Here is an 11,988-nt window from a genome sequence, read left to right on the forward strand (position 1 = left end):
CCTCAGCCTCCCAAGTAGCTGGGACTACAGCTGCACGCCACCATGCCAAACTAATTTTTAATTAGTAGAGATGGGGTGTCACTATATTGCCCAGGCTGGTCTCAAACTCCTGGCCTCAAGTGATCCTTCTGCCTTGGCCTCCCAAAGTGCTGGGATTGCAGGTGTGAGCCACTGTACTTGGCCCAAAATATATTTTTAAAATCATTCAACCATTAAAAAAAAACTTAAAAATCATTCTTAGCTGTGGGTTGTAGAAAAACAGGTTTCAGGCTGTATCTGGCCCACAGGCCATAGTTTGCCAGTTTTGACTCTGGAAGATACCAGCAACTTCTAAAAACTGCTCAGAGAAAAAATGGAGAAAAGCTACAAGTAATTGACTTACAGAGGAACCTTATTAGGCATACACAGAGAAGCCCTATCTCTCACTGCCTATCAGAGCTATGCCAATGAAAACAATAAGGAGGGCTGAATTCCGAGGCTCGCATTTATAATCCCAGGGCTTTGGGAGGCTGAGGTGGATCACTTCAGCCCTGGAGTTCGAGACCAACTTGAACAACAGAGCAAGACCCCATCTCCACAAAAAATTACCTGAATGGGATGGCACTTGCCTTTAGTCCTAGCTACTCAGGAGGCTGAGGTGGAGGGATCACTTGAGCCCGAGAGGTTTAGGCTGCAGTGAACTGTGACTGTGCCACTGCACTCCAGCCTGGGTGACACAATGAGACCCTGTCTCAAAAAACAAACAAAACAATGAGGAGATACCATTATGTAGCAGCTATCAGATGGATTAAAAAAATTAGAAAGACAGGGCCGGGCGTGGTAGCTCACACCTGCAATCCCAGCACTTTGGGAGGCCGAGGTGGGCGGATCACCTAAGGACGGGAGTTTGAGACCAGCCTGGCCAACATGGTGAAACCCCATCTCTACTAAAAATACAAAAATCAGCCAGGCGTAGTGGCGGGTGCCTGTAATCCCACCTACTAGAGATGCTGAGGCACAAGAATCGCTTGAACCTGGGAGGCGGAGGTTGCAGTGAGCCAAGATCGCGCCACCGCACTCCAGCCTGGGCAACAGAGCAAGACTCTGTCTCAAAAAACAAAAAAAAAAGAAAGAAGAGGCCAGGCGCGGTGGCTCACGCCTGTTAATTCCAGCACTTTGGGAGGCCAAGGCGGGCAGATCAACTGAGGTCGGGAGTTGGAGACGAGCCTGACCAACATGGAGAAACCCCGTCTCTGCTAAAAATACAAAATTAGCCGGGCGTGGTGGTGCATGCCTGTAATCCCAGCTACTCGGGAGGCTGAGGCAGGAGAATCGCTTGAACCCGGGAGGTGGAGGTTGCGGTGAGCCAAGATCGCGCCACTGCACTCCAGCCTGGGCAACAAGAGTGAAACTCTGTCTCAAAAAAAAAGAAGAAAAATTAGAAAGACAGATAAAGCCATATGTTGGTGAGGATATGAGAAAATGGACAACTTGAACCGGAGCACGGTGTTAGGAGTGCGGATAGGGACAGCCTTTTTTGGAAAGGATCAGACAGGACTTGGAGTGAAGTTGCAAATCCTCTAGGAATGGGCAGTCCCACAGGAGGGGTCGTGTGAAGATGACTCCAGCATTGTTCGTGGTGGCAGGAAATTAGAAGTAACCAGATACCTACTGTGAGGGGATTAGAGAAGAGGGTAGGTGGGTGGAGTGGCTCACACCTGTAATCCCAGAACTTTGGGAGGCCAAGGCGGACAGATCATGAGGTCAGGAGTTCGAGACCAGCCTGGCCAACGTGGTGAAACCCCGTCTCTACTAAAAATACAAAAATTAGCCAGGCGTGGTAGCAGGCATCTTGGGAGGCTGAGGCAGGAGAATTGCTTGAACCCGGGAGGCAGAGGTTACAGTGAGCCGAGATCACGCCACTGCACTCCACCCTGGGCAACAGAGCGAGATTCCATCTCAAAAGAAAAAAGGAAGAAAAAAAAGAAAATAAAAAGTGATAAGCCAGATTTACAAACATCAGTGTGGAGAGTTCAAAAATAGTGTAAGGAGAGGAAAAAATAAGAAACAGAAAGAGATTTTTGTTTTTCTGAAGCACAACACCATTTAAGGAAATGAAACACGCACAAGGCATATTTTTCAAGGACACTCAAATGTCTAAATAAGTTTCTGGAAGGTGGTTTGTAAGGAATGGTAATAGATGGGGTGGGGGTGGCACTGATGGTGGAGAGCGGAGGGTGGTGAGCTTCAGCCTGTGGGTGCTGTTTTTACATTTCTAAATGGATGGGAAAGAAGAATTTAATTTGGGACTCATGAAAAGTATGTGAAATAGAAATTTCAGGGTCTGCAAATAAAGTTTTATTGGAACGCAGCCACGTTCGTTCATTTCCATATTGTCTACGGCTGCTTTTGCAACTGCAAAATGAAGGCCCTGAAGCACCAAATTCAAAAATGTGTACATTAAATATGTGCATTTTTTTGCATACTAAGTATACGTCAATAAAATCAGAAAAAGCTGGGCATGGTGGCACACGCCTGCAATCCCAGCTATTTAGGAGGCTGACGTGGAAAGATCACTTCAGTCCCCGAGTTCGAAACCAGCCTGGGCAACATAGTGAGACCTCATCTGGCAACATAGTGAGACCTCATCTCAATAAAAAGGATAAAAGGAATAAAAATAAAGTGGGGAGGAAAAAAGAACTGAGGCAGAGTTGAATCAATGCAATAGAGACCGTATGACCTGCAAAAGTGAAAATATTTACTGACCCTTAGCATTGAAGGTTGAAGGTGGAGGCTGAAGGTGAAAAAATAATAAGTAATACAAGAGAAGTGGTCTGCACAGACTAACGTGGATGGTTGTCAGGAGCTGAGGAATGAGATGAACTCAGTTTTGGACTCCTGAAGGCCAAAATAAATTTTTTTTTTTTTTTGAGACGGAGTCTCACTCTCACTCTGTCGCCCAGGCTGGAGTGCAGCAATGCGAGCTCAGCTCACTGCAATTTCCGCCTCCCCGGTTCAAGCGATTCTCCTGTCTCAGCTTCCCAAGTAGCCGGGATTACAGGTGTGCACCACCACACCTGGCTAATTTTTGTATTTTTAGTAGGGGTTTTTGCCATGTTGCCCAAGCTGGTCTCGAGCTCCTGACCTCAGGTGATCTGCCCACTTTGGCCTCCCAAAGTTCTGGGATTACAGGCATGGGCCACCACACCCGGCCCATGTAAGTTCTTTTTTTTTTTTTTTTTAATTTAGGCTGGGTGCGGTAGCTCATTCCAGTTTGTTCAACCCCTTGATAAGCCCGAGCCTTTGCTTATCTCAGGGCCTTTGTCCCTGCTGTGCTCCTCCCTGGAACATTGTTTTTTCCACCTCTTCTGGTGACTTCTTTCCTTTCATGTCTTCATTCAAAGATGCTCCTTGGAGGGTGGGTGCCGTGGCTCATGCCTGTAATCCCAGCACTTTGGGAGGCCGAGGCGGGCAGACCACAAGGTTAGGAGTTCAAGACCAGCCTGGCCAACATAGTGAAACCCCGTCTCTACTAAAAGTACAAGAAAATTAGCTGGGTGTGGTGGTGGGTGCCTGTAATCCCAGCTACTTGGAAGGTGGAGGCAAGGAGAATCGTTTGAACCCAGGAGGTGGAGGTTGCAGTAAGCTGAGATAGCGCCATTGCACACCAGCCTGGGTGGCAGTGCAAGACTCCATCTCAAAAAAAAAAAAAAAAAATGCTCCTTTGAGAGGCTATAGGGCCAAGAGCTGACCTTGGGCACCAAGTATCAACCATGCCTGGTACCATGATGAACACTTGACATGAATTGATTCTCTCCCCCCCACCCCCGCCCACAAGATTGGTCTTGCTCAGGCTGGAGTACAGTGGCGTGGTCACAACTCACTGTAGCTTCGAAACCCCTGGGCTCAAGCAATCCTCCTGTTTTGGCCTCCGAAAGCTCTAGGATTATAGGCATAAGCCACTACGCCTGGCTGAATTGACATATTAAAGCCTCACATTATTCCAGTGACACTGTGCCATCAGGACCCCCGATTTGCAAATGAGGAAACTGAGGCATAGAGAGATTTCATCGCTTGCTCAAAGGCCGAGAAGGTTGGATCACCTGAGGTCAGGAGTTTGAGACCAGCCTGACCAACACGGTGAAACCCCATCTCTACTAAAAATACAAAAATTAGTCAGTCATGGTGGTGCATGCCTGTAATCCCAGCTACTCGGGAGGCAGAGGCAGAAGAATCGCTTGAACTCCGGAGGCAGGGGTTGCAGTGAGCTGAGATTGCATCACTGCACTCCAGCCTGGGCGACAGAGCAAGACTCTGTCTCAAAAAAAAAAAAAAAAAAAGGAAGATATAGAAATGAATTAAGACATTCCAGCTTGGCTCAAGCAAGGCAGAGATTGGGGCTGGCTGCAGCAAGAGGGAATAAAATGAGACTCCAGGAAGAACTTTCAGGCAGCAGCTTGCATGCAAAGAAGGTGGACATCGCTATGTCTGTTTGTCCTGCAGGCAGAAGGCCTTTCAGCTGCTCTGGGAGGCACGTCTGGAATGGTGGTTGCCTCTCAGAGATTCCGAGGCTGGGCCAGGCGGAGCCTCTGGCAGGGGGCCAGAACCTCAGGGCCTGGTGTTTGGGATAGACATAGAACAGGCGGGTGGTGTCCAGAGCTGGCCAGGAACAACACGGGCCGGCGAGAAAACACAGCTGGGTCCCTGCCCTCCAGCCTGTGCCCTCCAGTCTGTTGGTAGGGGCTCTGGCCACCTGACATTTGAGGCTGGGATGAGAACTTGGGCCCTACCTTCGAGCCCTGCTGCAGATTCAAGCTGTCCTGGGTTTATTTATTTCTTTTTTCTTTTCTTTTCTTTTTTTTTTTTTTTGAGATGGAGTCTCACTGTCATCCAGGCTAGAGTGCAGTGGTGCGACCTCGGCCCAATGCAACCTCCGCCTCCTAGGTTCAAGCAATTCTCCTCCCTTAGCCTAGCTAGGACTACAGGCGTGTGCCAACACGCCCAGCTAATTTTTGTATTTTTAGTAGTGACAGGGTTTCGCCATATTGGCCAGGCTGGTCTTGAACCCCTGAGCTCAGGTTATCCACCCACCTCGGCCTCCCAAAGTGCTAGGATTACAGGCCTGATGTTCTGGGTTTGGATACTGGCTCAGTTGAGCCACTTCCTGGCTGTGTGACACAGGACAAATGAATCTCCTCCCTAAGCCTCAGTTTCCCCAGGTATGAACAGGTTGACCAGAACATTATCAGCAGAAGCAGCAACCAGTACTTAACTGTGTGCATTAATTCATAAATTCTCCACCTCTCTAGAGGTGGAGAGCATTATCATGCCACTTCACAGATAGGGACGTTTAGGGCTAGAGAGGTGATGTTGCTCACCACTATCACACAGCATGAGTTTGAACGCACCTGGCAGAGCCTCCCTGACCATGTTTCCAGAAGAACAGCTGTCATTATTATTATTATTATTATTATTATTGTTGAGACACAGTTTCACTCTGTTGCCCAGGCTGGAGTGCAGTGGCACAATCTCAGCTCACTGCAACCTCCGGCTCCCAAGTTCAAGCGATTCTTGTGCTTCAGTCTCCCAAGTAGCTGGGATTACAGGTGCCGGCCACCACGCCCGGCTAATTTTTGTATTTTTAGTAGAGACAGGGTTTCACCATGTTGGCCAGGCTGGTCTTGAACTCCTGGCCTCAAGTGATCTGCCTGCCTCTGCCTCCCAAAGTGCTGGGATTACAGGCGTGAGCCACCGTGCCCAGCCAGCTGTCATTATTATTATTAATTATTTTGAGATACAGTTTCACTCTGTCGCCCAGGCTGGAGGGCAGTGGTGTGATCTTGGCTCACTGCAACCTCCGCCTCCCGGGTTCAAGCGATTCTCCTGCCTCAGCCTCCGGAGTAGCTGGGACTACAGGTGTGCGCCACCACACCCGGCTAATTTTTGTATTTTTAATAGAGACGGGGTTTCACTGTGTTGGCCAGGCTGGTCTTGAACTCCTGGCCTCAAGCGATCCACCTGCCTTGGCCTCCAAAGTGTGGGATTACAGGCTTGAGCCACTGCGTCCGGCCCAGCTGTCATTATTATGAGTCATTTGGGTGGCTTCTCCCAGGGACCTCAGGACAACCCAGCAGCTGACATTCTGCACAGCCGGCATCCCCTTTCCTGGCATGAGGACTCAGTACTTCCTCTGGGAAGCACCCCCTTCCTCCCTCAAAGGCCACAGGGCTTGGGTGGGGCTCCCCTACCCCCGGCGTCCATGGCTAGGCAGACAGGGACACCGTGATTGGCTCAGCAATGGGCACATGACCCAGGCCAGCCAATGAGGGCCCCCTCTGGGATTTTTACTGGTGCTCTTTGGATTAAGGATCTCCCTCTCCACTAAACTGGACAGACAGATGCCTGGAGCAGTGAGGTCACTTTCCCTTGCTTGCCTGAAAGAGAAGCTCCCAGGGCAAACAAGAAGAGAAAGGCACCAAGTTAGATTCCTGATGATATCTGAGCACTGAGGCCAGCGTGGTGGCTTATGCTTGTAATCCCAGCACTCTGGGAGGCCAAGACAGGAGCATCATTTGAGCCCAGAAGTTTGAGACCAGCCTGGGCAACATAACAAGACTTTGTGTCTACAAAAAATAAAAAAAATTAACGAGGCACAGTGGTGCGTGCCTGTAGACCCAGCTACTTGGGAGGCTAAGGCGGGAGGATTGCTTGAGCCTAGGAAGTCAAGGCTGCAGTGAGCCATGATTACACCAACTGCACTCCAGCCTGGGCAATGGAGCGAGACTATCTCTTAATAACAACAACAACAAGATATTTGTGCACCTGGATCCAGCCATGCCTGAAGCTGTCATCAGTTACATAATAACACATTTCCTTTTCACTGCTTGAACAGCTCCGAGATTGATTCCTGCCACTTACTGAATAAACAGGGAGGTTTCTGCCTGGTAAACCAACAGCCTTGGGGAACTTTCCCCCAAATACCTCCCACTTTCTGGATACTGACAAAGTGGCAGTCACCTAATTTCTCTGCATGGTTGCTACAGCCCTGAGGGTTGGCTGCACAATTCTCCCCCTTTTGTGGATGATAAGACAGAGACTCTAAGAGTTGGACTGATGTGTCTGGTGGAAGGTCGGGGGCTGGGGCTGGACCTTGGCATTCTTTTTTTTTTTTGAGACAGAGTCTCCCTCTGTTGCCCAGGCTGGAGTGCAGTGGTGTGATCTCAGCTCACTGCAACCTCCGCTTCCCCAGTTCAAGCGATTCTCCTGCCTCAGCCTCCTGGGTAGCTGAGGTTACAGGCGCACGCCACCACACCTGGCTAATTTTTGTATTTTTAGTAGAGATGGGTTTCACCATGTTGGCCAGGCTGGTCTCCAACTCCTGACCTCAAGTGATCTGCCCGCCTCGGCCTCCCAAAGTGCTGGGATTACAGGCATGTGCCATCGCACCCTGCCTGGACCCTGGCATTCTGAGAGTCCAGGATGAGCCATGGGAAGAAAGAGGCCCCCCCACCCAAGCCATTCTCCCCTGCCTGCCTGCGACCGCTTACCTGCTGCTCCATCGCAGCTTCGCTCTGTGATGCTAATCTTCTTCACCATATGGACGTTGCTGGTAGCTGCAGCGGGCACTGGGCACATTGTCTCCACCACCTCCTGGCTGCGGAACACAGGTGGGCTCTCAGGCCTACCAGGCATTGCCAGGGCCCTCAGCCCTGCGCCGTAAGGCTCCAGGCTCTGGGCCCGCTGTGCGGGGGCGCCAGCGGCTGTGCTGGCCACCACCTCCACCTCCCGTGGCCCTTCTACCACCCGGACTGTATCCACGCGGACCGGGCTGTCCGGCGGTGGCCAGGCCTGGGGCTGAGGGTCAGCCTGCCGGGCCTGAGCTGCCTGCAGCTCCTGCAGCGCCTTCTTGAGCTGGGTCTCCAGCACAGCGACCTTGGCGGCGAGGGCAGCCTCCCCATCAGGCATGCCCAAGTCCCGTTCTCGGACCCAGGTGCCCACACTCCGGGTCTCCAGTGCCACTGGGTCCTCTGGGGGATCGGGGAGGTCCAGGCAGAGCTCGCTGCGACCCCGGCCCGCTGTGGGGTGGCCCAGGAACTTCTGGCTCTTAAGTTGTACTGTGAGCTGCCGCTTTTCCTCCTGGAGCACCGAGAGCTTCACCTGGAGCACAGGGATCAGCTTCACCTGCTCCTCCAGCTGCCGCAGCTTCCGCAGGGCACCCGCCATCTGCTCCCGCACGTGGGCCAGGTGCCCGGCACTGGGAGGCACCGGTGTAGACAGTCCTGAACTCCGTGGTGTCGGGGGTGGCAACCCCACGCCCACCAGGGAGGCTGTCGAGCCGGCCACACTGGGGGTCAGGGAGCCCAGGCCGGTGGGTGTGGCCGCCTGGTCCTCGAGACGGCGACGGGCATCCAGCAGCGTGCGCTCCACCCGCGGATTGAAGCCACCGCGGGTCTCCAGAGCACCATACTGAGGGTAGAAGCCACGGCCGCAGTAGGAATAGGCTGAGTGGCGGCTGTCCCCACTGGCATTGGAGCACAGCGACTCAGTGGACGTCCACCAGGAGCCAGGGCCACGGGGCAGCGAGCTCAGGCGGGGGCGGCGCTGCACTGCCACGCGTCGCAGCGTGTGGCCCTTCTCGATGTCATCCACGTACTTGAGGAAGTCCAGGTCCAGGCGGTAGCCATACGGGGTCTCCACAGAGTAGGGTGGATCGGGGTCCTTGGCAGGGAAGGCAGGTGGGGAGGCTGGGCCAGGGGTCCCTGGGGATGGGAGAAACACCAGGACCTTTGAATCCTCTTGTCCCCATTCTCAGGGTGAAGACTGATGCTTGGGGAGAGTTGGGGTTTATTTGCCGAAGAGATGGGAGCCCACCTGGTACTCAACCGCGTCTGCTCTCAGGCCCTCCAGAGCAGGGCTATGCCTCCCCTTCAGACTCCCGGCGCTAGGCTATGTCGCCTCTCAAATCCCCCAGGACAGGGCTCTATCCCTCGGCTTAGACTACCCCCTTTTTCCGGTAAGACTCTGCCTCCCCCTTCAGACCCTCCCAGGGCAGGACTCTGCCTCCTCCCTCAGACCTCTAATTGTTGGGCTGTGTCCCACCCTCAAAGTCCCCATGGCAAGGTCCCCAGCCCCCTCAGGCCTCCAGAACTGAAGCTCCCCAGGGCAGGGCCCTCTTCCCTGAGTCCCCTGACCTGGGAAGGGGGCAGGCACGTGCAGGACCTGGGCCATCTTCTTTTCTACAGATGCTCCTTGGAAGTCACTTGAGGGACTGCGAGTCAGACTGCCTGCAGCACCGGCTGAGGCTTACCTGGGGAAAGAGAACCACGGCGCCGGGAGTTAGGAGTCTGTAGGGGGAGGGGAGGAGATGAGGCCAGCCCCCTCCACAGCTGGTTCACCCAGCCCCCCAACCCAGGTCTGGGACCCACTCATAGACGCACACCCAGCCTGGCTGCGGAAGGGCCCCCCCCCCCGACACCCTCCCCCCCGCAGGTCTGGAACAAAGAAACCAAACCTCACTGCCTGCTTGCACATCTGTCCAGGCCCTGGACAGGCTCCAGCTGTTCCCACAGCCCAGCCTCCACATAGCCCTGGGGCTGGGGGGCCCCAAGCCCAACAGGCCCCACCCTTCCTGCACCCCCTCCCCTCAGCCCAGGCCCGGAGCTGGCCACAGGGAAGGATGGGGGTTGAGGCGCTAAGGGGTTGGGGAAGAAGGGAACCTCGTCTTCCTGCAAGGATCTGAGGAGACAGAGACGCAGGGGGACAAAGAGAGGCAAAGCATGGCGAAGGGGACCCCCAGTGACCCCAAAGCTGAGAGCTGGGTCAGGCCTGGACTGGGTAGGGGGGAAGGGGTAGGGAAAGTTGGGGAGGCAGCTAGGAGTGAAGCCTTTCCCCTTTATGGAAACAATTTTCTCTAAAAATAAACAGTTTCACTGCCGGGCTACACAGAACTTCCTGCCCGCCTAGGATGCGTCCGGGCCCAGGGGCGCAGTAGGGATAGAGGGCCGGGTGGAGGCCCAGGAAGTCCTGGGGGTGGAGGGGAGGAAGTAAGAGGGGGGCTGCAAAAGGGAGGGACAATCAGAGCCTCTCACTAAACCCCCCTCAGCCTTGGAGGCTGGCCAGGGCTCTTTTGTCCCCAATATAACCCATCTGAACTTGGCTGGTCCTTTCTGTTATCTGACCTCCAGCCATCATGCTGCAGAGGCCCCAGCCCATCCCACCATCAGAGTAAATCCTTTCTGGCCTTTGAGTGCTGGGGCCGGCAGGTACCTTGGGAGGATGGGCCAGGTAGGGCACCTGCTGGGCATGAAGGCAGGGCTGGGGCTCCAGGGGCACCTGAGCTTGTCCTTGTTCTCCCGTCCTGCCTTGCTTTGTCTCTCTCCAAGTCTCTCTGTGTCTCTCCACGTCTCTGTCTCTCTGCGTCTCTCTCCACGTCTCTGTCCTTCTGCGTCTCTCTCCGTGTCTCTCTCCCTGTCTTTCCACGTCTCTGTCTTCGCTTCTCTGTCTTTCAACACCTGGAACACATGGTCACCAATTGCAGGAAATTCCGTTTTCCATTTGCCTGGAGGCTCACCCCTGAGCAACAGAAAGTTGATTGAAAATATTTTCTGGCCACCAAAGAGAGATGGAGAAGCAGGGAGCAAGCGGGATTGGAGCAGGATTGGAATAACCGAGCGGGGTGGGGTGGGGGTGGGGGAAGTGAGGGTGCTGCTGGGCAAATAGTATAGTAACAGTAATAATAACATCAACTCTTTTTTTTTTTTTTTTTTTTCTGAGACGGAGTTTTGCTCTTGTTGCCCATGCTGGAGTGCAATGGCGCGATCTCAGCTCACGGCAACCTCTGCCTCCCAGGTTCAAGCGATTCTCCTGCCTCAGCCTCCTGAGTAGCTGGGATTACAGGCACCTGCCACCACGCCTAGCTAATTCTGTATTTTTAGTAGAGACGGGGTTTCTCCATGTTGGTCAGGCTGGTCTCGAACTCCTGACCTCAGGTGATCCGCCCGCCTTGGCCTCCCAAAGTGCTGGGATTACAGGCATGAGCCACTGCACCCAGCCTAACATCAACTCTTTTAATTGTCATGACAATTCTATGAGATGGGCACTTATCGCCCCGTTTCACAGACAGGGGATGCAGAGGGTACGGAAAGGTACCGCGGCTTGCCTCGGGGTCACTGGGGCCATGGGGAAGTGGCTGGGCCTGAACGTGAACCTAAGCCTGGTGGATCCCCCCACTGCCCACCAAGCCACCACCCTCAGACTCCACATCAGATATCTCTACCCGTTTCCCAGATACGGAGACTGAGGTCTGAGGGTCCTCAGTCATCTCACCGCCCTCGATGAGGACCAGCACGTCCGAGTAAGGGGAAGAGAAAGGAGACGAGGGGGTGTGGTGGGGGAGATGGATGTCTGTGGCTGAGACCCTTCTCTCGCCATGGGACCCCTGGGGAATGGGGAAGGGGTGACAGGATAAGACAGAGATGGAGAGACTGGAGCCTATAAGAGGGGACAGGTAGGGAGCGCAGGGAAGGGGCGCGGGTCTCCCCAACCCACGACCCAAGACCGGCCTGCACATCGCGGAGGTCGGTGGTGGTGGTGGGGGGGTCTTCCCGCCCCAAACTCGGGGTGGGGGGAGGCGAGAAGGACCCCGCCCCGTGCAGAGAGGGGGCGGGGCCTGTGGGATCCCCGGCTAATGGCAAACAGCTGCCGCTCCCCACGCCGGCCCAGCCGCCAAGCCCAGGCCCAGCCCAGCCGGACGCCCGGCCGCCTTCCCGCCGCCTGGGGCATGGCCGCGGAGGAGGGCGAGGGGGGACAGTGCGGGGAAAGGGCAGAGCCGGGGGGGAACAGAGGCAGAAAGTGGGACAGAGACAGGGGAGAGGGGGCAGAGGGGAGCCAGGACAGGAGAAACGGGCAGGGCACGAGGAATCGATGGGGGGTACTGGGAGGAATCGATGGGGGTATGGGGTCAAAGACGAGGAGGGGGCAGGGACGCGGGGACAGAGACACTCCAAGTCT

At 54.4% G+C, this 11,988-nt stretch overlaps 1 protein-coding gene across 20 annotated transcripts in view; it reads right to left on the reverse strand.

Moving 5' to 3' along the window:
* KANK2 (KN motif and ankyrin repeat domains 2) overlaps window positions 1-11,988 on the reverse strand; it is a 33,067-nt gene that overhangs the window by 20,313 nt on the left and 766 nt on the right. For 6 of the 20 annotated variants that reach the window (XR_010110830.1, XR_010110828.1, XM_034946039.3 and 3 more), the window contains exons 2-4: window positions 10,246-10,490; window positions 9,171-9,286; window positions 7,527-8,738 (exon numbers count right to left, since the gene is read on the reverse strand). Coding sequence is in view for 14 of the 20 variants with exons in the window: in XM_034946039.3 (XP_034801930.2) it covers window positions 7,527-8,738; window positions 9,171-9,207 (1,249 nt within the window). In the remaining 6 variants the exon portion in view is untranslated. Of the gene's footprint in view, window positions 1-7,526; window positions 8,739-9,170; window positions 9,287-10,245; window positions 10,552-11,988 lie in introns of all 20 variants that reach the window. The other 14 variants (XR_010110831.1, XM_063599888.1, XM_063599883.1 and 11 more) reach the window with 4 other exon arrangements.

This window comes from Pan paniscus, chromosome 20, assembly GCF_029289425.2.
Source record: "Pan paniscus chromosome 20, NHGRI_mPanPan1-v2.0_pri, whole genome shotgun sequence".
NCBI lineage: Eukaryota > Metazoa > Chordata > Mammalia > Primates > Hominidae > Pan > Pan paniscus.